Here is a 26944-nt window from a genome sequence, read left to right on the forward strand (position 1 = left end):
CAGAGTCTCAGCAAAAAAACACTATGACGTTTTAGGTGAATTTCGGATAACATACCATACTGTGACTATTTTGAATATTTTTCAGCGACATACTACACTATGGCGTTTTGGTGATTTTTCAGCTATGTACTATACTATTACTTTTAGGAGGATTTTTGAGCAACATTACATTGACATTTTTGATGATTTTTCAACAACACACTATACTATGATGTTCTGGATTATTTATGAGCAATATACTATACTATGACATTTTATATTATTTTTGAGCGACATACTATACTATGACGCTTTGGGTAATTTTTGGATGACATACAATACTTTGACGACTTTTTTTATTTTTGAGTGACATACTATAATTTGACGTTTTGGATGATTTTTGAGCAACATCCTTAACTATAATGTTTTGGGTTATTTTTTAACGACATGCTATACTGTGACGTTTTTGCTGATTTTTTTTAACCAACAGAGTATAAGTTTTGGATGACTTTACAATGTGGTTATTGATGATTTTTTCAACGACACTATACTATAATGTTTTTGATTTTCGAGTGACATACTATAACTATGACGTTTTGGAGGATTTTTGATGGACATACTATACTCAGGACGTTTTTGCAGATTTTTGAATGATATACTATAATATGACGTTTTAATGATTTTTGAGCGGCATACTATACTACGACGTTTTTTGATAATTTTTGAGCGACATACTGTCCTATGATGTTTTGGATATTTTTTGAGTGATATACTATTGTATGACGTTTTGGATTATTTTTGGATGACATACTATACTATGATATTTTGAATGATGTTTGAGCGGAATCTTCTATAATGATGTTTGTGCTGATTTTTGAGCGATAGTATGGTGAAAAATGTCAAACTATAACGTCCAAAAAACAGCTGAAAACCACATAGCATGGTATGTCGAGACACATCATAGCACAGAATGTTGAACAAACAGCCAGAAACATCATAATATTCATATATATGAACAATTCTTTTTTGTTTTTTGTGTCAAGGGTTTGAAAGCAGAAGAGTTTAAGCACAAATATTTCATCAATCCGTGACATTGACAACACAAAGGAGCAGAGTAACCTGTTTATTTCCATACTGTTGGGGCAGCAGAGGAGGTGATGCGAGTCATGCGGAGGATCCTCTTCTGATCATTGCTACGCAGGTCTGGGTTTCATCATGCTAACTTGTCTCCTTGCTTCCTTTCCTCAGGTCTTAGTCCTACCCACAGGAGATGATAGCAGAGGAGGCGAGAAAGAAACTGGAGGAGGAGGGAGATGAAGCTGCCAAATGAGAAATCCTTGTTTCCACAGCATCAGTCTGAAGCCATGACAGTTACATGTCACATGACGAGCTGCACAGCTGTGTCACCTGTCAGACTGTCTGGCACAAACAGGGAAATACATTTCCCCTGTTACAAAAGTCCACGTCAACAAGCTGATTAATAAGAGTGGCCCCCCAAGAGAGGGCCAGGGGGCCATGGCCCCTCTGATGCAACTGTTGCCATACAAAATGTTAAGTGCACAAGTGTTAGTCTATGGACATCACATGATTACTAACATTAACTGTAAAGTAAGACACCAAAGTTTATCAGCATGGGGTTCCTTGAATAAATATTGATACTATTCCCAACTAGCCTATAGAGGGTATGCACGTGACATTACACTGCGGTTACGCCCACTGAGTGGCAGAGAGACGAGTGGCAGCGTTAGCTGGAATGCCATAAAAACACAAAACACACATATAAAATGTTAATGAGTTGATGCGTGACTGACAGAGATTACAGACTGCAAATGGATCACTGCAATTTGCAGGAATGGCTGGAATCCAGGCACTGAAATGTGGATTTGTGGTTTGTATTAACTATACTTCAGTATCAAAAGTAATTTTCTGGCAATAAAAGTATTTAAGCATCGGACGTACAAGTAAAAGTAAATTATACATATATTTACATGTGTCAATACACTGTATACTGTTAATTGATTTATTATCAGCTGATTATCTGATTTGATATTTAGTATTTTTCTGATAATCAGTTTTGTTTTTATATCTAATGGCTGATTAAATAGATTTATTTTAAAATGTGTGTGCGTCAAGCTTTTGTACGTCTTCAGGCTTTGCATTGTGTATTTTCCAGGCGTTGAAATCAGGTAAATATAAATGTCAGGATAAATTATTCCTGGCCACATGTCAGTGTCCATGGACCACTGGTTCTATGGTAAGTCGTAAGGATCTAACTGCTCTTAATTTGAGCAGATAATTGTTTGTTTTACTCCCGGTTTTGCTGTTTCCTCTGCTAAACTATGCCAGGTTAACAGATGTTTTGCCACTCAGTCAGACTGAGGGAGGGGCGTGTACTACACACTACAACAGCATCATCAACATCCTGAAATTAGGTTATGGCTTTTGATTTTGGTGCTCGAGAATTTCAGTGGCCTCATCTGTCCACGCCTCTGAAACATTTCTAAGGTGCCACTGATAAGGACTGTTATTGATTCAATATTCAGTGTACAGATCAGAGTGATTTGTTAAGCTTTTTTTTCTTACATTGTTGTTATCTGTAAAAAATTACACTCCACAGCTGTGTACGACTGTATGATGATTGTATTATAAAATCAAAAACAAACAAAAAATAACTGCTGCTTTGTGTGACACCAGCAAACTTTACAATTAAATTATCCAACACATTTTAAAGAATGTTTCACACACAAGCCTTTAAGTGTGTAGGGTTACACAGTAAGCATATATCTGCACACAGCGTTCCCAAGCCATTTAACTCTTTCATATTACACCAGACAGTTTTTAAGACTGATTGCAAAAAGAACAATCTGGGACCTGTTACATTTATAAAGTGCTGCTCCCACCATTCCAGCTGTGTGCTTCATGAGGAGGTGCACATTTATACGTCACAGAATGTCTTTGCAGTGGGAGCACTGAGTATTTATGTCGAGTGTGATCTTTGCTGTTTTTCCCAAACGCAGAGTTTAAAAATGTTCAGCTTTGGCTAACACACTCTGCTCATCACTGTAGCTGTTCGGACACACGCTTCAGTTAGCATGCTGAAAGAGAGCACCGGCATTTCACCTGCTCTCAGTCAACTGACCATGCGATGATCTTTTTAAAACAACAATTATTTAAAAAAAAAAATTAAAATTTTCATCAACATTTGTGGCCATGAAGAAAAGTTACAAGGTCTCTTTAGCTCCTTAACTACAAATCATGTATACGTCGTGTACGATTTCTCAGGAAACATGAAACAATGACTTTTACTAATTGCATGACATTTTCATGCTTGGAAAATGTGACTTTTCCAGGTTTTTGATGACTGTGGGAACCCTGCAGGTGTGATCTAACCCCATGAACATCATTAGCTTTAGTCAGTGGGACATCATTTTGCATAGTCATGCAGTAACAGGGGCATGTGTGTGTCCACTAATGTGTGAATGTGTGTGAATGTGTGTGGAGTCAATAAAACAATTAGAAAAGCGCTACAGGGGTGCAGGTCCATTTAGGACTGTGCTGTGTTAGCTTCCAGTGATCAGGTGACTGACTCGCTGTGACAGATCACACATCTTGACTACAACTGTCTGCTAAAATGTGAGCAAATGAACAGAAATCTATGGCTGCCCGGTTGCTAAATAAAAAGCATTATCTTTGTAAAATACAGAAACATATTTTGCTAAAATGTTAGCTGTCATGTTAACTTTAAGGGTCTGGTAGTGAAATGGCTGGAATCGTCTTTTAAGGATTCAAATCAATGTCCCTGAACACAGAAAATTAACCTAAGAAAATATGAGTTATTGCCGTCAGCTGGAGATGTCTGCCCTGTGTGACAGCATTAATGACTGCAGTACCCATGAGACTCGGCAGCTGTTGCTATGGAGAAGAAGCCATTAATCAGAGTTGGCGCGTATTCCCAAAATTTGGTCACTGTAGCAGAACTAAAGTGTAATTTCTGAACTCATTAAAGAGCTGAATTAATGCAACAAGTTGTGAACAGAGTCACATCTGTGATCAGCCTTGAACTGAACTCAAGCTCCTGCAGGGAAAAGCAGACTGGCACTCCATCAGCTGCGACTCTGCTGCTCCTGCTGCATGCAGCTGACAGCAGCAGAGGCTGACAGGCAGGAGAGCATGTCTTTGGAAAACGTCTGGGAGCAGGAGGAGGAAAAAGAATGTCCCAGCAGGTGATGATGATGATGTCAGTCCTCGATGTAGGGCGTGGAGGTCACAGGCACCCGGCGGAAAAAGAAGCTTGATCCTCTGAAGAGGTGACCCTGAAGGAGGGGACACAACACCAACTTAACATAGGAGCATAGGAATACTTCCTGATAACTTCACTGCAACACGAGAGTATCAGCATTTATAAAAACTGGACAAACTCAGACACTCAGAAAATGATTGGCATGAGGAGGGGTGATCTGAACCTGTCGTTTCATTTGTTTAAACTAAAAATACTGCCGCACGGTTGTTTGACTCCAGGCATCCATGTGTGTGAAAACATGGATGTTTCACTGCACAGTTTACAGACTGTGTCACCAATTCAGTATCTGACCAAACGTCTCCCCTTCTGTTCCTCATATATGATGCTGAACAGTGGCCAGAAAAGTGTTTTATGCAAAACATTATCACAATTGACCTTTGACCTCTTGCATATATAATCTCAGAATATTTATATCATATGAGACATTTGTGTGAAATTTGAGCATATGAATTCTTGAGTTATGGCCAAAAATATGTTGTATGAGGTCACCATGACCTTGACCGTTGCCCATCAGTTCATTCTTGAGTCCAAGTGTTCATCTTCAGATATTGCATTCATGACTATGAGACAGATGCAAGGTCACAGTGACAATGACCTTTGCAAATCTGATCAGCTCATTGTTGAGTCCAAGTGAAAGTTTGTGTCAAATTGGAGGAAATTTCCTCAAGGTGTTTTTGAGATCTCGCTTTCACAACAATGAGACTAATGCAAGGTCATCTGGACCTTGACCTTTGACTACGGAAATCTGATCAGTTCATCCTTGAGTCTTCTAAAATGTTTGTCCCAAATTTGAAGAAACTCTCTCAGGGTGTTCTTGAAATATCATGTTTACAAGTATAAGGCAGACGAGGTCACAGTGACCTTGACCTTTGACCTATGACCACTACAATGTACCCACTTCATCCTTGTCTAAGTGGATGTTTGTGCTAAATTTAAAGAAATTCCCTCAAGGTGTTATGGAGATATCATGTTCACATGAATAGGCGCGGACAGACACGGGCCTGAAGGATAACGCTGGCGCAAAAGCATAAAAACTGGCCAAACTAAGAGCCTCTCTGAAAATGATAATAATGGAGAGAGGGGGATGGTCTGAAAATTTTGGTTCACTTATTTAAAAAAAACATTTGACATAAAATCAAATAATCTAATCTAATCTAATCTAGTAAATCTTCTCATCAATCCTCAAAACTATGTAAGAGTAAGAAAACGATTTCAAGATTGACACCCATGTGTAACCCATGTGAGCAACTGAAAACCAAAGGTTTCCCTGAGTCCAGACCTCTGAATCTGCCCGCTTTACAGAGTTGTGACACCAAACAGCCGTTTGGTTAAAATAAAAAATGGCAGAAATGGCACAATGGGCAGAACAAACACTGTGACACTATCATCAAGCATTGTCAAACTGTGCACTGGAACCAATGAGGACTAATAACAACAATAATGAGTGCTATAAACAAGAGAAACGCAGCTGTCACAGCTGTTTCAAGTGACACGTCTTCTCAGTATCACCCCACAGTGTAGTTTGATTAAACTTGGCTTCACTGCGCTCTAAAAAAAAGGCACAACAGGTTTGTTGGCGTGGCTTTAACATCAGTGTGGACTTTAAGTGAAGTTAGGGTTTGTGAATATGTTTGTTTTTTCAGTGCTTCTCTTCGGTGCTGACAAAGAGGACATATACACTAAATGGTGCAGTAGAAAATGTCTTGGTGCAGGTAAACAAATGGTACATATAATTTTAAAAGTTATGCACCAGTGCATGCACACAGAAAAACAGTGTCCCTGACTTTGTGTCATGTGGTGTCGCTGCATGTGTCAGACTTTACTTTGTGGCTCAGGTGATTCCAGCAGTGCAGCCAGGACCTGAAGATGGGAGAGTGAGGAGGAAGACCAGCAGCCAAACTGACAACACAAAACACAACCAATCAGACAGGCATCAGGACTGCAGCCAGGATTTTACACATACAACCCAAGTGCAAGGACATCTGCCAGGAATACAATTCCACAGTGAGCAAGTAAAAACTGAATCTTTATGTAACTCAGGTGAGAGCTAACAGACTGACTGAAATGATGCATGTTACATTGATCGTGTATGTGGACAGTAAAATGTTCATCTGTATGAAAATGTTCCAGATTCTTGAGAGGCGAAAGTGGTGCTGTTTGACAGTGACTCACCCACAGTTGTTGACTGCCATGAGATCAGCCACCAGCATGCACGGATACGTCAGAACACTCACTGCAATCTGGAGAGAAACACTTCATTAATATGAAGAAACTGCATATAAGAAACATTTCAAAGAACACTTTGAATGTTGAACTTACGCCCATCACAAACTTAGTGTAGCTTCTCACTGCTGACGCCTGACTGAACTGCAACACACACACAAGCACAGATCTGAAACAGCACGCCACTTTCTTTGCACTCAAAAGGATTTTAAAACAGCATTAAAACTGTAGCAGGATCAAGGATAAAAGAAAAAAGACCAACAAATCTACTCTCTACCTTATTCTTCTACCTTAAACTACAGCAAATGTAATCGTCTTACAGCTAACAAGACTGATAACAATGACAGAGTTTCAGATAATAACTGGTGGTCAGTACCAATAAATGAAAGCTGCTCACCGATAAACAACAGGTACGAACATTAAGGGGAGGTGGAACAGAGTGGTGCAGGGAAGACATTTTTTTGTGTAGCAATCTGGTTCCCTCGTCAAAAACTCAATGGGATTTTTCCATTGGATTTTGGATCATTGCAGAAAATAAGCTCTGTGGTAAGCAAACGTGTTATACTTACACCACTTTCAGGATTTTGGAGCCTAAATGCAAACACCAGAAGTACAATGCTAAAAACAAACTGCACTACGGTTGCGTCGTGAAGCCGCGTTCTACACAGTGCAATGCAATAACGTTCTATAGTCTCATCTGTTAGCAACCCCCTTCTTTAAAACACAAAAAAGCTTCAAAGTTTGCGTATGAGTAATGTCAGTGCTATTTCATGTCCTGGAAAAAAGGGAAAGTCTCTTCACTTTGTATTGACCATAGACACTGTTTTCAGGTTTCTAAACAAAAACCCATTCTAAAAACCCATTGCCTTTGAGATGAGGGAGCCAGGATTGCTAAAATGCAAGCTCATTTCCATTCTGCAGCACTAGCTGAACTATAAGAACCCACATGGTAAATTCAATATAATGTCCGTATCCACAGCACTGATTCAATTCAATTCAACTCGGTTTCTGGCTTTATTTGTTTCAGAAACATTTTCAGTACACTAGTTGGCTGTAATAAAAGAATTTGCGAACAAGAAGCGGATGCAACTGTTTCCTGTGTTGTGAAAACAGAGACAGAAAAAACAGAGATCATACAGTTAAACTAAGTGGCACTAATGAAATATAAAGCAAGAATTTATCAAAGCAGCAGATAAACATGGAAAAACTGCATCAACAGCAAATTAAAACTGGCAGAAGTTCTCTGTTCCAGTTTGGTAGCAGTTTAACAATTTTGGACCCAACTGCAACGACATTTTGTTCTGTGTGCACTGTTGTGTACAGCTGGAATGACTACAGTCGATCTAAGTCTAAGTCCAACTGTCTTTTTGAGGTAGAAGCTACTTTGTTTCAGATGTGACTGCTTCAAAAGCAGCTGTTCCACTGTTAAAGTGCAGGCCGTCAGCACTTTCTGTCTGGCATTATGTGTTTTAACGTGCTCATTTATATGAGGTTTTATGAGTGAAGAATCTATTGTGTGAATATGAAATGGTATTGATGGCCATAGCTTGTCGTCTTTCTTACTCTCTCACTCTCTCTCTCTTCTAGCATTGACAAAGGTGATGGACTTACACTCTCATCTACAGCGTAGGTGTTAATAAAGTGAGCCAGGAGGTTACAGCACCACAGGAAGAGGACCTCTCCCAGCACATGGGGTACGAGACCACTGCAGACACACAGAACACTGCTCAGACTGACACAAGTCACATCTTAAGCTCATTATGGAGGCAAAAATGAAGAGTGAAAATTAGATTTCTGACTTACACATAGAATCCAGCAAGTCCTTCCTCCTTAAAAATCTTGATGATGCAACTGAACATCCCCCTGCAAACAGGACAGAAACTCTGAACATGTGAAGAATGTCTGCAGTGTATACATCTGAAAAAGCTTAGACTGAGACACTTTTTACAAGCTCTGGAAAAAAACAGCTTTGTACTTTAGTTTTGACAGAAATCATACCAAATTGCTTAGGTTTCAGGGGGTTAAAGACGGTTAAACTTAAAGAAGAAATTACCTCCAAATTAGCAGAAATTACAAGAAAATTACTTACTATGAAAAAAACAACCAAAAGAAAGTTAACCAAAAAGCAAAGAAGTAAATAACCTGGAAAAAAACATTAAAAAATAATAATAATAATAATAATAATAATAATAATAATAATAATAATAATATTTTTTTTTTTTAAGATGGGGTGGGGGTGGGTGGGGGGGGGGCATGCAGCAAAGGGTTGAGGCCATAATCGAACGCACAGCCGCTGCAGCAAGGATACAACCTCTTATATGGGACGCTGCTCTATCCACTGAGCCACCAGGCGCCCCGTACTAGTTACAATTTTTAGAATCTAACTGAAATTAAATTCTGTAAAATAATTTTAAAATATGTAATTATGATGAACCCCGCCCCGGGACATTTTTCCATAACTTTTTCAAATATCATTTTCTACTAATTTTACTACTAATTTCTTGCAATTTGTAGTACATTTCTTTCAAAGTTTCACATTTCCTTTTTTCCATGTTTATGCTGAATCTAAACAAATCATTAAGTCCTGATGAAGCACCTGTTTGTAAAGCAGCAGTGACCAAGACATGTTGTGAGCAGCATGTAACAGTACAAAAATAGCTTTAAATCAGTGGCTCCCAATTGGTCCAGTCACTGGGTCCAGATTTCTCTCTAGTCATTACTTCAAGGTGCACATATTATATATTACCACATATTCAATTTTATTTCACAAATGTAAGCATCAAGTTGGCTTAGAACACGAAGAAATAAAACCATTTGCAAGAATAAACAGAAACTGCATTTCAAAATAAAAGCTCTGTGCTGGACATTTACTGTACTTCAAAATAAAGTGCCTTTTCTCAGAAACTTGACATGCTCAAGGGTCACTTGCTGTCCATTCAGAACGGACTTGTGACCCACATTTGGGCCGCGATCCACCAGTTAGGAACCACTGTTGTACATAACTTCAACAGTTACTTATAAGTTACACAAAGCCCTGTTCACTGATCACTCACTGCATATCAGAGCTGTACTTACTGTTAATGCAGAACACTCCCTACTGCTGCTCCTTTTCATTACACAGGCTGACTTTTATTATGAAGCAGCCACAGCAAATACACTGTCACAGAGGTCACTGAAATCTTAAGGATTATAAATTTAATAAAGAACCTTATTGTTGCTCATTTTATTTGCTCAGTATTTAATGTTGAAGACACAGTTAAGTTTTGTCACCAAGTTTTGAAAGGAAAGGAAGGATAAAGTGGGCCTCATGCAGCAAACTTCTCTTAAATTTCTCTTAGATTGTCTCTTAATTTTCTGGTAAGAGAAAATATAAGAGGAGTCAACTCCAGATGCGTCAAACGTTATTAACCACACAAATCGCTCTGACCATGTCTGCTCAATGATGAAGACCCACTGCTCATAAGTCAGCACAGGTAACGCCCCCTAAACACTATATAAAGGCAGGTTTTGTGCCATGTTCCAAAAGTTGGTCCACCTGCTCTCCCTCACTTCCCCTCAGCCCTTGGTATGACGTAACAGCTGACCCAACTATCACAGATCGACCACCAGTTGCAGGATAAGTGCTATTGAGATATATATATATATATATTTATATATATCCTGTCCCTCCTGGGACCCAGCCCATTAACTCATATCCTCTGTAGTGGACATTTAGTTCAGAGGCTTGTCCTTTCATTCTTTTAAGGTACACTAACAATAATAAACGAGTAGGTATGGGTTAAACAGTTTTAAGGATTTCCGCAGAGGAAACTTCATCTCCACTTCGTGCCTTAAACAATTTAATGCATACCTATTACTTATTTATACGTAGTTGTTTTTTTCCTATCACAATAGTTTCACACCTTCATTACCTGGGCCTCCAAACTCTCAGGATGACCCTGCTACCTGCGCATACTGAAGTCAAATTCAGTACTTTTCCCAGTACATTGACAACAAAGCGTAGGTTTGTAGATCTGGCAGCATTTACGATTCAAACAGAGGTACAGTCCAGAGGAGTGTCATTGAATACTACTCCACAAGAATTGAAGATCCTCTTTGGCTTATCAATCCACATGGCCTGCCTAGGCTATCCCCAAATAAAAATGTTTTGGGCTCAAAAAAAACCCAAAAGTGGCAGTTATAAGCAGCAAAATGCCAATGGATAGGTTCTTCAAGCTGAGAAGCTCACTCAAGATTCAATGACCTGGCTGTAACAGAAGAAACAAAGACGGCCATCATTCTCTGGAAAGTCAGACCACTACTCGTCCATTTGAAGCAAGGTTGTCCAAGTCTCCCAAGATCAGAGATGGTCTGCAGTGATGAGCAAATCATCCCTTTCACAGGCCACTGTCCAGTCAGGCAATTTGTCCCGAGCAAAGCAAATCCTACTGACCTAAAGATGTTTGTTCTTGCTTCACCAACTGGTCTGATGCTGGACTTCGAAGTGTACCAGGGAAAGAAAACATTTAGGGGCCAAAGTCTGAACGTTGGAACAGCAGCAGTCCTACGTATGGTTGAATCCATTCCCACAGGAAGTCACCTGTTCTTTGACCAATACTTGACAACAATCCATCTAACGGATGCATTGCTAGCAAAAGCCCTTCCAGCAACAGGGACCATAAATAAGAACAGAGTTCCAAAGCAGTGTCATCTGCCAGGAGACAAGGAGTTGCATAAAGAGGGCAGTGGTACATCGGTGTCTATGGTCCTGAGAGAGTCCTGAGCTGGCAATCACAAAATGGTATGACAACAAACCAGTGCTGATGGCCTGCACTGTGCTTGGCCAAGACCCAAAAGATATCTGTACAAGGTGGTCCACAAAAGAAAAGGTCCAGGTCCGGGTAAGAAGACCAACAGTGATCAGACATTACAACAACATGGCTGGTGTTGACCTGTGTGACCACATGCTTTTACCGCATGTCAAACAGGACCAAGAAATGGACGACACGTGTGATTAATCACTTCTTTGATGTTGCCATCACAAACTCCTGGATTCAATACAAGTCTGACAGCAAAGCACCAACCAACAAAAAACACCCAATAGTACCTGGACTTCAAACTGCATCTGGCTGAAGAGTTAATGAATTGCCCATAACTTCATGATAGTAGTGAAGACAGTGATGAGTATGAGCCAACAACCAAAATGAGGATCCCTCAGCCAGAGCCATCTGTCCGCAGACGAGGAGCCACACACATGCCTGAGATGGTGGACATCAGTCATGCAGAAAGATGCAGATATAAGGGCTGCAGAGGCAAACACATGAGGTGTACCAAATGCAAGATGTTTCTCTGCATTTCCAGAAAGAGAGACTGCCTCCGGGATTATCACCTCTGAAGAAACATGCAAAGAAAGGAATGAAGATCAACAAAGAAATGAAAAACTAAGTTAGGATTCAAGTTTACTAAGGTCCAGCAAATACTTAGACCAAAATAAAGTTAGATAAAAATGAGTTCTGTTGTTTAATGTTGAAATAAAACATTAAAAAAGGAGTCAAGGAGACCCATCAACCACAATGAACATTTGATAACAATGGGTTCAGTTTAAAAATATAGTATAAAATACAGTATGATCCTTATTACCATAAATCAAGTGAAAAAATCTGTGTTAATTTGTTTTCTTTAGTTAAATATATTCTTTTATTTGTTTTAAATAGATGTTTTATTTTTTCACATCGTTCATATCACCATAAAGCTATTTTCAGTCAGTTTTTCATCCTCTAAATTGGGCTGTCTTTTTACATGAAAGTGGTCCTACAATCCACTATAGGGCATGCTGTATCAAAAATAAAAATACTTTTTTTTTTAAAAAAAACCAAATAGGTAGGAAATCACATAAAAATAGTAAAAATATACAGTAAATAAATTTGTAACCAGCTGCATCAGTTTTTGATTTTATAATTTTTGAGTGTGATCAGTATCATGATTACTATAACTATTATTTTTCAGAGCTTTATGATATCTTGCAAAACAGCATTTCTGCATGCATTTACAAATAATGTTGGAAATACAGAAATCACACAAGCTGAACAGAACAAATATACATAAATAATAACCGAACTCCAATTAATTATGTGACAGTTTTCAATAAGCAACTATCTGCTAATAGATGAGTGGATTTTCATATGTGTAAGCCGCCCTGCCCAGACCTGTGAGATACATTATTAAACCTACACAGACCTGTGATACATATTATTAGACCTACACAGACCTGTGAGATATATTATTAGACCTACACAGACCTGTGAGATATATATCAGACCTACACAGACCTGTGAGATATATATCAGACCTACACAGACCAATGAGATATATATTAGACCTACACAGACCTGTGAGATATATATCAGACCTACACAGACCTATGAGATATATATTAGACCTACACAGACCTATGAGATATATTATTAGACCTACACAGACCTATGAGATATATTATTAGACCTCCACAGACCTGTGAGATATATTATTAGACCTCCACAGACCTGTGAGATATATTATTAGACCTCCACAGACCTATGAGATATATATTAGACCTACACAGACCTATGAGATATATTATTAGACCTACACAGACCTGTGAGATATATATCAGACCTACACAGACCTATGAGATATATATTAGACCTACACAGACCTGTGAGATATATATCAGACCTACACAGACCTATGAGATATATTATTAGACCTACACAGACCTGTGAGATATATATCAGACCTACACAGACCTGTGAGATATATTATTAGACCTCCACAGACCTATGAGATATATATTAGACCTACACAGACCTATGAGATATATATTAGACCTACACAGACCTATGAGATATATATTATTAGACCTACACAGACCTATGAGATATATTATTAGACCTACACAGACCTATGAGATATATATTAGACCTACACAGACCTATGAGATATATTATTAGACCTCCACAGACCTATGAGATATATATTAGACCTCCACAGACCTGTGAGATATATTATTAGACCTACACAGACCTATGAGATATATATTAGACCTCCACAGACCTGTGAGATATATTATTAGACCTACACAGACCTATGAGATATATATTAGACCTCCACAGACCTGTGAGATATATATTAGACCTACACAGACCTATGAGATATATTATTAGACCTACACAGACCTATGAGATATATCATTAGACCTCCACAGACCTATGAGATATATTATTAGACCTACACAGACCTGTGAGATATATCATTAGACCACCACAGACCTATGAGATATATTAGAAGTGAAACTGAAAAGCATCAGATGGTGAGTGTACTTGCATTTGATTAGATTTTTTATTTATTTTCCATTTTATTCATCCTCTCCTTCCTCTGTGGTGCATGCATTACTGCAATGCATTGTGGGTGAAATAGACCTCTGAAATGACCATCGATGTTGACTCACTGCCTCAGCCCTCTGAGGGTCAATCTCAACAAGTTCACTTCAGTTTTTTAGCGTCCTGGAACAGGCCTCAGCAAGTGCTGAGGGGAAGTGAAGGAGGGCGTGTTGAACGACTTTTGGAGCACAGCACAAGACTGGACACATGACACCAAAAAAGGCTGAAAGAAGAAGAACTTCTGCAGTAGTGAAAGTGATGTTTTGTTAAATAAACTTAAAGTAAATGTGATTTCAGGAAAATGTATCCAAGTATTAAAAGTAAAAGTACGCATGAAAAGGTTTAAATAAACGTAAGATATCAAAGTAATTACAGTGATTAAAAGAAAAAGTAGCAGGTCCTCATACATGCAGTATATATGCGAAGCTGGGATAATATAATGTTTTGATGTATGAAAAATTGCTTGCACGATTATAAAAAATGTTGCCAAATAATTTTCTAAATAATCAACCAATTGTTTCAGCTGCACTTGTATATTTTCATAATTTGTAAAGTAGTTATCAAGTGATGGTTCTGGACTGAAGTAGAAGTGAAAAGTGGCATGAGATTAAAATACTCAAATGACTGAAAAGTTCCTCAGATTTGTAGTTTAGTATAGTACAAATGTATAAAGTTACCTTAAGCTCTGGTCAGCAGAGGGATGCACAGTAACTGAAATTACTGAAGTATAGTATAGCCCTGAAATGTAATAATCCAGTCATTTTAATTACTCTATAACATGATCTAAATGTGATTAAATGATATGTAAGTGATTAATGATATTAAACATATTTTTCCTTGTGTTGGATAACAATTGTGGACTATGAAAACTAGATGTTTTTCTCTTATCTAGGTAAAGAATGCCTTGACCAGTGGAAAATAAGAAAACACTGGTGAATCCCAAAAATCAGTGGGTACTAACAAAATAACAACAATTCATGGATACACACAAAAATAAGAGAACATTTATTTGTATATCGTTTCTTGCATGAGGTTCAGTGTGGCATGAGTGCAGCATTATTCTTACCCATATTTGAGCTCCCTGCCAACAAACTGGGCCATACAGCGCACTGACATAACTGCCAAAAGAAAACAAAACAGGTGATCGGTCAACAACCAGTGCACTACTTGGTTCTCACATTCCAGCGAGCCAGGGCAGTGAATCCCGGGTACGAGCCCAAAAACCCAGAATTCAGTTCAGAACCTCCAGTTCAATCGTCTAAAAGTCAATGTTTTTTTCCATGTGTTTTTGTTAGAAGTCTGAATAGGGTCTGTGGTTAACACAAGCTGAAGAGACTTTCATGTTTTGTTCTACTACATAAAATAAGTCAGTTAATATCCCACAACTGTGAAGCTTTTAATGCGTCTTACAAAAAACTGCTGCTAAATATGGCTAAATAAGAGTATAAAACGCCATGGAGCTGTGCCGTGCCGAGAACGGCTTTACAGCCTCGCAGCTGTGATGATGCGACTTTAATGTACTTCATTAATACCCTAACATCAGCTTTTTACTTCTGGTGATTACATTTAGATTTCAAAAATCCTGAAACTGGTCTTCATTTGTGTAGATTATCGTGATGAACAAAAAAGTATCATTAAATTTTGTTTGCCACAAAGCGTTTTTTCTGCTATAATCCAAAATCCAATTGAAAAATCTCATAGTCATTTTGAAGAGGGAACCACGGGAACCAGAGTGATGCTAACTACAGGGTTGGCCCACAGAGACCTCCACCACCATTCATTCATTCATTTTCCGTAACCGCTTGTCCTCGTAAGGGTCGCGGGGGGGCTGGAGCCAATCCCAGCTGTCATTGGGCAGAAGGCGGGGTACACCCTGGACAGGTCGCCAGACTATTGCAGGGCCGACACATATAGACAAACAACCATACACACTCACAGTACCTCCACCACCAGCTTTGACATTTTCTAGATAAACAAATAGCATCACAACCAATAAGGAATGAAAATATTTAATTAGCACTAGTTTTGGTTATGATTCTGCTTTTGTGGATCAGGGGGGAGCTTCCAGAATATAGCCACGCTATCAGTGACACCTGGAATAAACTCTGACAGCTTTAACAAAGACCTACCATGAAAAGGATGAGTGGCTACTCTGGACAGGCACTGGATGATCATCTCATGTGAGGTCTGCAGAGAGGACACAATGTGAAGAGACAACCTGGTGTTAAGTTGAAAATATTTGTTGTAAAATTATACAACATAAAGGAATGTACATTATCAGCCACATCATGTCCAGGTTGTCCTGGATAAACGTGTCTTGAGTAAAGCAGGGTATTTTTTGATATCAGTGCTGATACAACACCTGTTAATAGTTTGTTTTTTTCCATGACTTAATGAAAATTTTAAAAGAAAATACACTATGAAACAACCGTCGATACACCTTATCATCTCTTTTTCATTACTTTATAATCCCTTTTAAATAAATATTATTTAAAATAATGAATTCAGAACAGGATAAGAACTTAATACTTGAATAAGACTAAGGGACTGTTTGTTATTAATGACAGGGGAGGAGATGAGCACTGGAGGGGGACTTACATTTTTCTTTATTTTGGCGAGGGGCATATAACTTCAAATGGCTGTATTTGGTATTTGTTTTACTGCTGATTCTTAAAGAAAACAGCTGTGTTTTGTTTAAAATATTTTGGTTATTTGCTAATTTATCATGGCCAAAAACTGTAAAAATAAAAGTTATCGTTAGATTTTCAGATTTCTGACGGTATTTGAACACATTGTGTTATTACATAGGTCTGTGACCATACAAATCCTGTTTGAGAATTATAAACATTTTTTTTCTAACACCTTTTTTTTGTTGTCATTTATCAACATCCTCAGTTTTTAAATGTGGTACTTGACAGTTTTCCATACTCTATTCTATTCATAATGGAACGCTTAAATAGCAAAAGAGAGAGATTTGAATGAGGTTAGGCTAATATGAGTCAGGGATGTTGTAACACATTTCACTGTCTTCATGTCTTGCAGGAGCAGCTGACCCTCACCTCTCTGACCACTTTCCTGAGTGAAGTCTGCAGGTCCTCTCTCTTGGAGAGGAGCTCCACCTGCTGAAGAAAGAACTCAGATTACTTTGACAGCTCTTCACAGCAATTACACCTTTAAAACATTATACCCAAAGGCATTTTTTCTGTCAATCATGTTCATTCTTAAGAGGCACTAATGAGTGATTTAAAAGATTTGTCTAGTATTTAAAATCTATTTGAGGCAAGAAACAAAATTCCGAAGTGACCCCGACCTGAGTCAATCACAGACTTAAAGTGAAGTGATACCCGTGTGAAGTGATAAATAAAATTTGTTCCGAGTTTGTCACATCACTCAAAGATGTGTTATTAAACACCTGACCAAATTTGAATGACCAAAAAAACAATTGCAAAAAAGTATGTAAAAGGTCTAAAATCATGAAAAAATGCACAGTATTCTCTGATCTGAAACACTGGGGCGTGTCTGCTGGAGGAGCGGAGGCCACGCCTAATGGCGGGACTATGCTAATGGTGCTTCTCGTTTTTATACTGCTACTTTATCAGGGGCAGGGTTATGCTAAGTAGCTCTATTGCATCGGTTTAAGGCCCGCCCAAAAAATCTTAAAACAGGAAAATGGTGAAAAAACAGTCAACCGTCTAACTCCACAATTCAGTTCTATATAGTAAAGGGTCTTTGTAACATGTTTTCAACAATCAGTTTCCAACATTTAGAATGTGTTTGAAACAAATCTCTGAATTCACTTTACACTGACTTTAAGGCCCAGACACACCAAACTGATATTAAAAAAAAAAAAAAACGAGCAAAGGCCGACTGTTGTGTTCACATCACCTATTTATTGGCAAAAAAAGTTAAAAATGAATTTATCAAAAATACTACAGCCACCGGCCAACCAGCACACACCTTCTGCAGCTGCATGGTGGCAGTAGGCTGTGGGAGACCGACAGGACGACAAGGCTGTTCTAAAGAGGCTGGGACACAATCTTTGACCCCATGGGAGCTATGGAACTGCGCAATGGAGCTGGAGTTGCGATGCTGGAGGGTTACAGCAGACAGCAGTAGAAAAAAAAATTTGATGTCTGCTCACGTGCTCTTCAGGTGTGTTCCTTTTAGTCTCCTTGGGTGCACTCAGCCTAACAGAACTTTTGGGTACACTCACACTGACGACCAATATATATTACAATGTTGGCATAGAGAAAGCATTTGTTGACTTTTGACTTTAGCTCTTTGTGTACTTTTCACACTTCTTTTTTTTCTTCTAATGTGCTGAGCTGAACTGCCAATCAGAGTGATTTCATTAACGGATACACTCCAATGTCGATGACGCTATTTCAACATGCTGAATCGGCTGGAAAAAAAAACCCAACAAGGGCTAATGAGGCCCAACCATGAGGGACATACCACAAAAACTAGGCAATTGGAAAAAACATATTTGGCAAAACTGCAATGGAAACACTTTTTTGGCTTTTCTAGGTCACATGATGCTATGGCTGTGTGCTTGTCAGTAGGAACTGGCTCCCTCATGATGCAGCAGGAGCTACAAGAGCTGTTACTGCATCACATAACTCTGAGAAAGTTGAGCAGACATTTTGAATTCCTACAATTCCTCTGTGAAGTGTGGACTATCACCTCGCAGAAATCCCTCATACGTGGCTGCTCCCATGTTTAAGGGGCTGGCCTTTCCATCATGGCTCCATAACATGTCTATGTGGCCTTGGATTGTAAATAATGACAGCTAGTATGGTGGCTGCAATAGAAATAAAGCTGCTAATGTTTGATCATCCATCACCATGGTTACTGGAATGTTATCATCAGAGGAGAAGTCGCAGAACATCACTTAATGGAAACAGTCATCTCACCACTGTGTTTTGACAACATTTCAAAAAGATCACTTACGTTTTTCCTACAGACAAGCACATAGCCATAGCATTATGTGACCTATAAAAGCCAAAAAAGTGTTTCCATTGCAGTTTTGTGAAATATGGCTTTTTCGAATCCCGTGTAATAACACCTCATGCAAGCGTAAAAATGGTTTTAAGTTTTTGGTGTAGAGTTTAAAAAGAACAGTCCAAAAAGTCAACATTTAAAATGTTGAAAATGGCTATAGTAGGGTTAGGGTTTGGGGGTCAGGGCCAGGGGTAGGCTGAAGGTTAGGGTTAGGAATTCATCGCTTTTAATATAAAAAAAGTTCTAGTATAGCATTTTAAGGAAGTTTTTGGAGTAGAATTTCAAAAGAACAGTCCAAAAACTCAACATTTAAGGGGAGTATTTTCGAAATTGACATGTTTCCATTAGGCGTATTTTATATTCACAATTTCACTGTGCACAATTTGCACTTTAAACGAAACCCAGCGAGTGACATAAAGGACCAAGTTAGGGATTCAAATCTAAACAATAATCCAGTTTTCCTCCAGTGAAATGTGATGATGACCACTGAATACCAGACGTTTTAAAGACATATTGGTATCAGCCTTCATATTAGAAAAATAACCTGTTAAACTGCGATGATGTTTGTACAGTCTTTGTCTCAGTGCTTGCTCACCTGTTTGACTTTGCTCCTGACCACAGTGGAGATAGCACTGGACACGATGCGCGGTGAAAGGCCTCTGAAGAGCCCTCTCTTTCCATCCACTTTCACTATGTGCTGTGCTGGAGACAAATCCATGTCCTGTCAGCTGATGTTAACTTGTACAGTGAAACAATATCAAAGTGATTAAAGAAGTATTTCACCAATGTAAAGAGAGTCCTGAAATGAAAGTAGTCTGTCCCTGCAGCAGAAAGATGCAAATACTTTTGAAATGGGTGCTACATGACCACAGAAAACAGAAAAACAGCACTGTGGCATCGGCTTTTGCTCAAAGGTAGTAGAAAACCTGCTACTAACAGAATGCCTCAACTAATAAACCCTCCTGCAGGTGGGTGACGTAATGCCACGTTGTCCGTTCACAATGGCGGCTGGTTTATATTTGATCAGCACTGCTTAGTTTTACCGTTTGACCTCCATTATTTCAGTCTCCATTTTCACTGTACAGGAAGCAGTATGGCGCCCACTTCCTTTTTACAAACTCTTGCCATTACATTGAAACAGACATTAAAATATGTTTCTGAAAACATTTTAGGAGAAAAATAGGCAGTGCAGTGACATTATCTTGATTTATATTTGATCAGCAGGGCCTAGTTTTACCGTTTGATTGGATTTTGGTCTGAGTTCAAGAGGCAGAGAGAGGGACAGGTCTGTCTCTTGATCAGCTGTATACTGGCAACAGCAGGGTTGGAGGGCAATATGAAAATACAGAAGTACAGCCTGTAGATCAAGCAACAACCCCAAGAGTCCGCAAAACTCTGCCAATTGACAGAAATGATGATGTAAATTATCATTTGGTGGTGTTTCGCTGTGGGTGGAGGAGGGATATCTCGGTGCTGGTTAGACAGAGGGAAGTTTACCACAGTTCATCTACACATACCACCCACACTGTTTTGATACAAAAGTTGAAAATCGGCAAAGCGTCCCTTAAATCGCACCTTACTCACCATAGGAGAAGAAGCCAGGCAGGTACAAGACTCTGCGTCCAAACATGGTCGTGCCCACAGTTGGGGGAAGAGGTTCATGCCCCACCTGGGAAAAAAAACAACAACAAAAAACTGATGGAGATTAAGCACAACCTCTGTCCTTCATGTGAATGATGATAACATGATGACAATAATGACAGATATTGTAATTACTCAAAACACCATAGCCTTTGGAGTATGTCCACATTCAGCCAGTTATACTTAAAAATACACATCTTTTTCTCCAAAACCAGTGTTTTCCCAAAACAGTATCCAGAGTGGATGATGCTGGATAAAGCTTTAAATTAGGAGTGGGAATCACCAGTGGCCACCCTCTAAAACCTGGATTTACATTTTTTTTTTTTTTTTTTTTTTAAATGGAGAAAAAGGCAATGACCAACTTGGCAAGAAAAATTCCACAAATTACTAGAAATCAGTAAAAGCTGAAAAGAAATTGGCCTGATTTTTTTCAGCCAGCAAAAAATATCCACACAACTGTTTATAATTAATATAATTCTTCATCTAAAATAATGTAACAAATACATGTATACATGTATTTGTAATCACTTTGTTTTTGTTTTTTACTTTTCTTTTTTTTGTTGCTTATTTTATTGGTTTTTTTTTTTTTAATTTCTTGCAGACTTTGGACAGTGTGTTATGTTGCTCATTGCCTTCTCATCATGTTTTTGTAAATCAAACCTGCTTAGGTTTCGAAGGGTTAAACATTTTTGTGATACGGTGATTACCGCAATAACATACAGAATTTTAAATTTTATTGTGTTTTTGTATTTAACTGTAAATTATATCCCAAACGTCAAACTTTGTCGGCATCTATTTTGTTTAATAAGGAAAAGTTTTAAAGATGAAGTTTCTAACTTAATTTTTACTGCAGCGCAAAAATATATAGAGTGGACTGATATGCAAATGAGCTTATTATTCTAATATGTTACCAAATGTTTTATTTGTATATTATGTAAATTATATATGTAATTAAAAAAATCAATATTTGGAATCTGTGTATCAACGCAGCATTGCCACATAAAACATTGTGATATGATAATGTATCAATTTTCCTCTCATCCCTACTTAAATCATCAGCTTGCTGTTATAATGGTACAACCCCCCCAGATGATGCTTTGATCCTGCCATGATGTTATCATGGATGGCAGTGCAGCAGCTTTGGAATAACTGCAGGTTGACATGGATCAAATCACTATTTCCCGCATGTAAAAGACCATAGCTAATACTAACTCTCATACTCCTCTGCACACAAAATGCATTTTTTAAAAGCAGGCTATATAAATATACATTAACATGACTTTCTACTTTCACTGAGGGTAATTTTTGACCAACATCAGTCCCAATCATAACTATCAAATATTCTTCATTTTCCAGAATCTTAACTCTTCAAATGCCAGGTTTTACCATGATGCCACTATGTTTTTAGATAGAAAAAAACGTATCATTTTACTATACTACATAAAAATTAGATTTTTTTATGGATGATGACAGTCTGGGATATGTCCGGGATATATGATTAGCAGCAACATTGATTGTGACAGTGCATCTAGTATGTATTTTCTCCACATGCCAAATATGGCTTTTAAAAAAAACTAATCAGTTAGAAAATAGGGAAAAATGACAAATTCTAGTTTAGTTTCCACAGTGTGTTTTAGACTTACTGTAGGAGCTGGGAATTCTAAAATTAAACAACAATACACAATCAGACCAAAATGTATGCCATATGTATGAAAACATTTAAAAAATAAATAATGAGAAGCGCGTAAAATAAGCCAAACAGTCCCTAAGGATTAATATTTGATAAATAAGGACGAACTGGGGCTTTTGAACTCTACTGCTTCTCTGTGGAGCTCATGAAAGAGGTTCTCCCGTTACCGGAAGAACAACACACCGCAGTACGAGACTCCTCTGCCTGGATAACGACCACAACGACCAGTTAACCGGTGGTCGTTGGTCGCTGAGCTGAATGAGTCCCCGGGAACATAGGGTGATATTGGAGGACTCGAGCAGCGACGTTTGGATGCAGTCATAATCACAGACATATAATACAGCCATGATTTATGGCCATAATGCTGTTAGCTAGCTACATCCGCTACCTGTATTAGCAGCTTCACGTAGAGCAGCGGGTGTGTGATGGCGGTGACTCCCGCTCCCAGCAGCAGCACCGCGGTGTCCACATCCACGAAGGTCGGTGGAGCATCCTGCTCGGCACCGGCTACCTGACCGGACGGGCTTTCTAGCGATTCCATCTTTATTTAGCGATAAGGAGGGACACGGTTCATCCCCGGTCGGTGTCAAGAAAGGACCAATACAAACAGAACTTCCGCTCTGAATTTTCAAAATATATTCTCTGTGTCAGATAAAATTTAGGAAGGAACTTGTAGTGAATAAATTACATTTGTATCAGATCATACTAATTTATACGCGAGAGCACAGTGGTGTTCTATTATGACTAATAAAGCGTATTCCGGCTAAAAGTAAATTAATTAATAAAATAAAAATAGCAGCATATCACGTGACAGCGAAACCAAAACACTTGGGCGGAGCTCGTGACGTCGCTTGCGCACATTGCAGTTTCCTAATCTCGTGCAGCCAGGCCTTTTTTCAACACTGTTTTTTTTGTACACACGTTCATTTACAGAAATACATACAGATACATAGACAGAAAAACAACATAAACAACAACAAACAAAAACAATGAAACAAAAATTAAACAGACAAAAACCGAAGGGCTAACAAACAAATATATAAAAATACATTCACATTCTATAGCTAATGCCAGGGTTTGTGTTATATGCATCGTATCCTTTTTGAACACATTCTTTGTTCTGTTTCCATGATGGAGACTCTCATTTAATTTGTTTTTTTTATTTTTTACTGTTATCTTTATTCCTTCGAAATGAAATAAACTCAAACTCAAACTATTCTGATCATTTAATAACTTAAATGTCCAAATAGCTTCTTTTTTTCCTTATCATTAGTATATATGATTCTTTATTGCTGAAATTTAAGTTAGGTGCATTAAAATCGGTTTAGTTTCTTACATTTTTTATTATGAACATGGAATTTTCCACAACTAATAAATAGTTTTGTGATATACAGCTTGTTATTCTAAGCCTTATCTCCACTAAAATATAGCATTCCATCAAACACATTTATTTCAACATTTATTTTAAGCTTCTTTCTTTCTTTCCTTTTTTTCTTTCTTCCTTTCTTTCTTTCTTTCTTTCTTTCTTTCTTTCTTTCTTTCTTTCCTTTTGGGCAACAATAAAAACCTTCTGTTGCATATACATTGAGAAAATACCTGCAAAATATTAAAAATCATATTTATAATCAACATCCATCTTGAATCTTTCCAACACAAACTTTATTTTTTTTTTTTAGATGCAAAGGTCTTCTGACTATTTTGAGGTTAGAGGTTTTTTAAGTTTAAAGTAATTCAGTTTATATTTAGGATTAAAATCAGATTTATTGGCCAAGCAGGCCTGTGTGTGCACATACAAAAAATCATTTGTAATAATAAATATAGAATGATGAGAACAAGATAAATAACTGGTGTACACGTGAAGTTGGTGCTTGGTGTTATAAGGTTGTTCCACAGGAGGTGTTCCTGACATTATGTGACTGGTGTTTAGTGTTAATTAGAGTGACCACCTGTGAAAACAAACTGTTCTTGGGTCTTGTTGTTTTGGTGTTCTGTAGCACCTACCAAAGTGGAGGAGTTGGAACAGGTTGTGTCCAGGGTGTGATGGTCTGTAGTGATGTTAACTGGTCTGTTTCCTGACTCTGGAAGATTATCAGTCCTGAAAGGAGGATAGGCTTTCTCTGCAATCCTGACTATCCACTGTAGTCTGTTCCTGTCCAGTTTGGCTGATCCAAACCACACAGTGATGATGTGCAGAGACCAAACTGGATTATTGTATTATAGAATTGGATCAGCAGCTCCTGATGCAAGTTGAACTTCCTGAACTGGTGCTGGAAGTATATCCCCTGCTGAACATCAGCTCCCTCATCAAAAAGGCTCAGCAAAGGATGGACCTCCTACAGCAGCTGAAGAAGTTCAACCCACCACAGACAATGATGGTGCACTTCACTGCTATCACTGAGTCCATCTCTCCTCATCTTGAGCAGCTGTGGCTCAGAGGTAGAGCAGGTCATCCTCTGGTTGTAAGTTTGGAGGTTTGGTCCTCTGGTCAACATGTCAAAGTATGCTTGGGCAAGATACTGAACCCTAAATTGCTCCTGATGGCTGTTCCATCAGCGTGTTTGAGTGTGTGTGAATAACTTAAAACTGAATAGCAGGTGACACCTTGTAAAGTAGCCTTGGCCACCAATGTGTGTAAATGTGTAAATGTGAAATGTGTGTAGTGTGAAAGCACTTTGAGTGGTCGAACTACTAGAAAAGCACTATACAAGCGCAAGTCTATGTGGTTCGCTGCTGCCACTGCCAAGGACAAGGGTCCTCAAGGTCCTTGAGGCATGCAGGTCCTGGAGGGATGGCAGATTGCAGCTTTTCACTTTTTTAGCAAAGTCAATCATATGCCACAGTCCGCTCTTGTCCTTGGCAGTGGCAACACTGTAGTTGTACTACTCAAAGCGCTTTTACACTACAGGTCACATTCACACACTCATTCACACAGATGGCTACTGTACAAGGTGCCACCTGCAACTCTGTTCTTGAAACTCTCAGATGCACTCAGTCACAGATGGAACAGCCATTGGGAGCAATTTGGGGTTCAGTATCTTGCCCAACATACTTTGACATGAAGGAGCTGGGGATTGAACTACCAACCTTCCAATTAGAGGATGATCAGCTCCACACCCTGAGCCACAGCCGGCCAAAATATTTTATAGAGACACATTTTCTATTCTATGGTTATGTTCTTGAGTATTGCAATACTTTTTAGTGCCTTATTTTTCTTCCTTTTAGTGTGTTTATTGTGTGTTTAACACTTGAAACCTGAGCAAATTGGCTTTATGTCTTTCCAAACATGTTAGGAGGGAAATGAGCATCTTAAAAGAAAATGGTCCAAAAATTAACAACAAAATAAGTAAGAAAATAGTAAGAAAAAAGTTTAACAAAAAAGGGGGGAAAAAAAGAAAAGGAAATGACATGACATGACATGACGGAAGTGCCAAAATTTGAAACATTTTCTGTACATATTTTGGATATAGATTCTCTTTTTACCTTTTACCAATTTCTTAGGCAATTTGCTCATTGCCTTTCCCTGTGTTTCTGAAGAGAATCAAAGTTTTTGCTCAGGTTTTAAAGATTTGAATACCCGTGAAAGGCGTTTGAAGGCAACACAAGACAAACTGATGTCCATCCAGTTTTAAAGGGTTTTATTTATGCACCAAAAAGCAAAGCAAATTCCTTGCAAGTGAAAACCTACTTGGTAATTAATCTTAATCTGATTCTGATTATTTTAATGACAGTTAGGCTATTTTCTATTTCTGTATCAGCAAAGTACAAGAAAAATGATTCTACTTTGTATGTTTAAGCCACTTCATATGAGACGCATTTCACACTTAAACATATTTAGAACTTGTAAAAAAAATTATTATTTTTTTAAATATCCCATGATATTGGGGTTTCTCAGGACATACATGCATCTCTCCACTCTCAACACTGGACTTTTTTTTAATAAGACTCATGGACTGCAAGAAAAACAGTTTCAACATATGTCATTTAATGTCAGATGACATCTGTTTTCCAATAGATGAATTAGAAAAAAGGAGTGCTTTAATTCCAGTAGGTGGTGCTGTCAGCTTTACAATGGTTCTCTGTGTCTTTGAGTCCCAACAGCAGCAGTTCAGTAACACCCAGACTGTGGAAACACCACACTCAATGTGAATCACAGTCAGATTCACTCAAGAAATAAATCTTACATGCATTATTTTGTTTTTGTTTTTTACTAAGTTGGGATCATAGGGTACAGAAGTTGACCAGACTGGTATCCAGCAATTTTGGATTGAAACTGAGGAGAGTATTTTTGCACTTTAGTAACCTTTAAAATGACAATTTGTATTTCAAAAAGTTGTATGGTGCAAACATGATGAAACAGGCTTCACACCACCTGGATTTGTGTGATAATGACAGAGTTACTGTATGCCAGGTGGAAGGACAAGTAATTGGTGAAATATCAACAAAATATAGTAAGACAGTGGTGATGATGATGATGATGATGATGATGATGATGATGATGATGGTGATGATGATATCATGATAATCAGAAATATAATGCACAAACATGTAAATGCACAAATAATGTAAAAGTAAATTACTTCACACATATGTGTAAACTTCATACTGTTAACTTTTGCACAAAACTGTTTCATTTTAAAACAGATATATTGTACATATTTTTCTTTCATTTTACTTTTCATATTTCATTGCATTTTTTACTACTCTTTTTATCTC

General features: G+C 38.1%; 1 protein-coding gene across 2 annotated transcripts; it reads right to left on the reverse strand.

Annotated features, from left to right (window-relative positions):
- Positions 1-1087: 1087 nt before the first annotated feature.
- LOC121947102 (mitochondrial carrier homolog 1-like) lies at positions 1088-22955 on the reverse strand. 2 transcript variants are annotated; one of them, XM_042492006.2, is made up of 12 exons: positions 22620-22955; positions 20485-20569; positions 19496-19602; positions 16959-17018; positions 16029-16086; positions 14966-15017; positions 8306-8365; positions 8114-8207; positions 6599-6646; positions 6452-6519; positions 6103-6178; positions 1088-4292 (listed from the first exon to the last, which is right to left on the reverse strand). In XM_042492006.2, exons 1-12 carry the CDS (start codon positions 22770-22772, stop codon positions 4218-4220), a joined length of 936 nt encoding a protein of 311 aa, XP_042347940.2. In that variant the 5' UTR covers positions 22773-22955; the 3' UTR covers positions 1088-4217. The 2 variants fall into 2 exon arrangements, with proteins under 2 accessions (XP_042347940.2, XP_042347939.2); XM_042492005.2 differs by having other exon boundaries at positions 16959-17021; positions 22620-22951.
- Positions 22956-26944: the final 3989 nt, after the last annotated feature.

The sequence above is a fragment of the Plectropomus leopardus genome, chromosome 9 (genome assembly GCF_026936395.1).
Source record: "Plectropomus leopardus strain MGB_pleo_1.0 chromosome 9, ASM2693639v1, whole genome shotgun sequence".
Lineage (NCBI taxonomy): Eukaryota > Metazoa > Chordata > Actinopteri > Perciformes > Serranidae > Plectropomus > Plectropomus leopardus.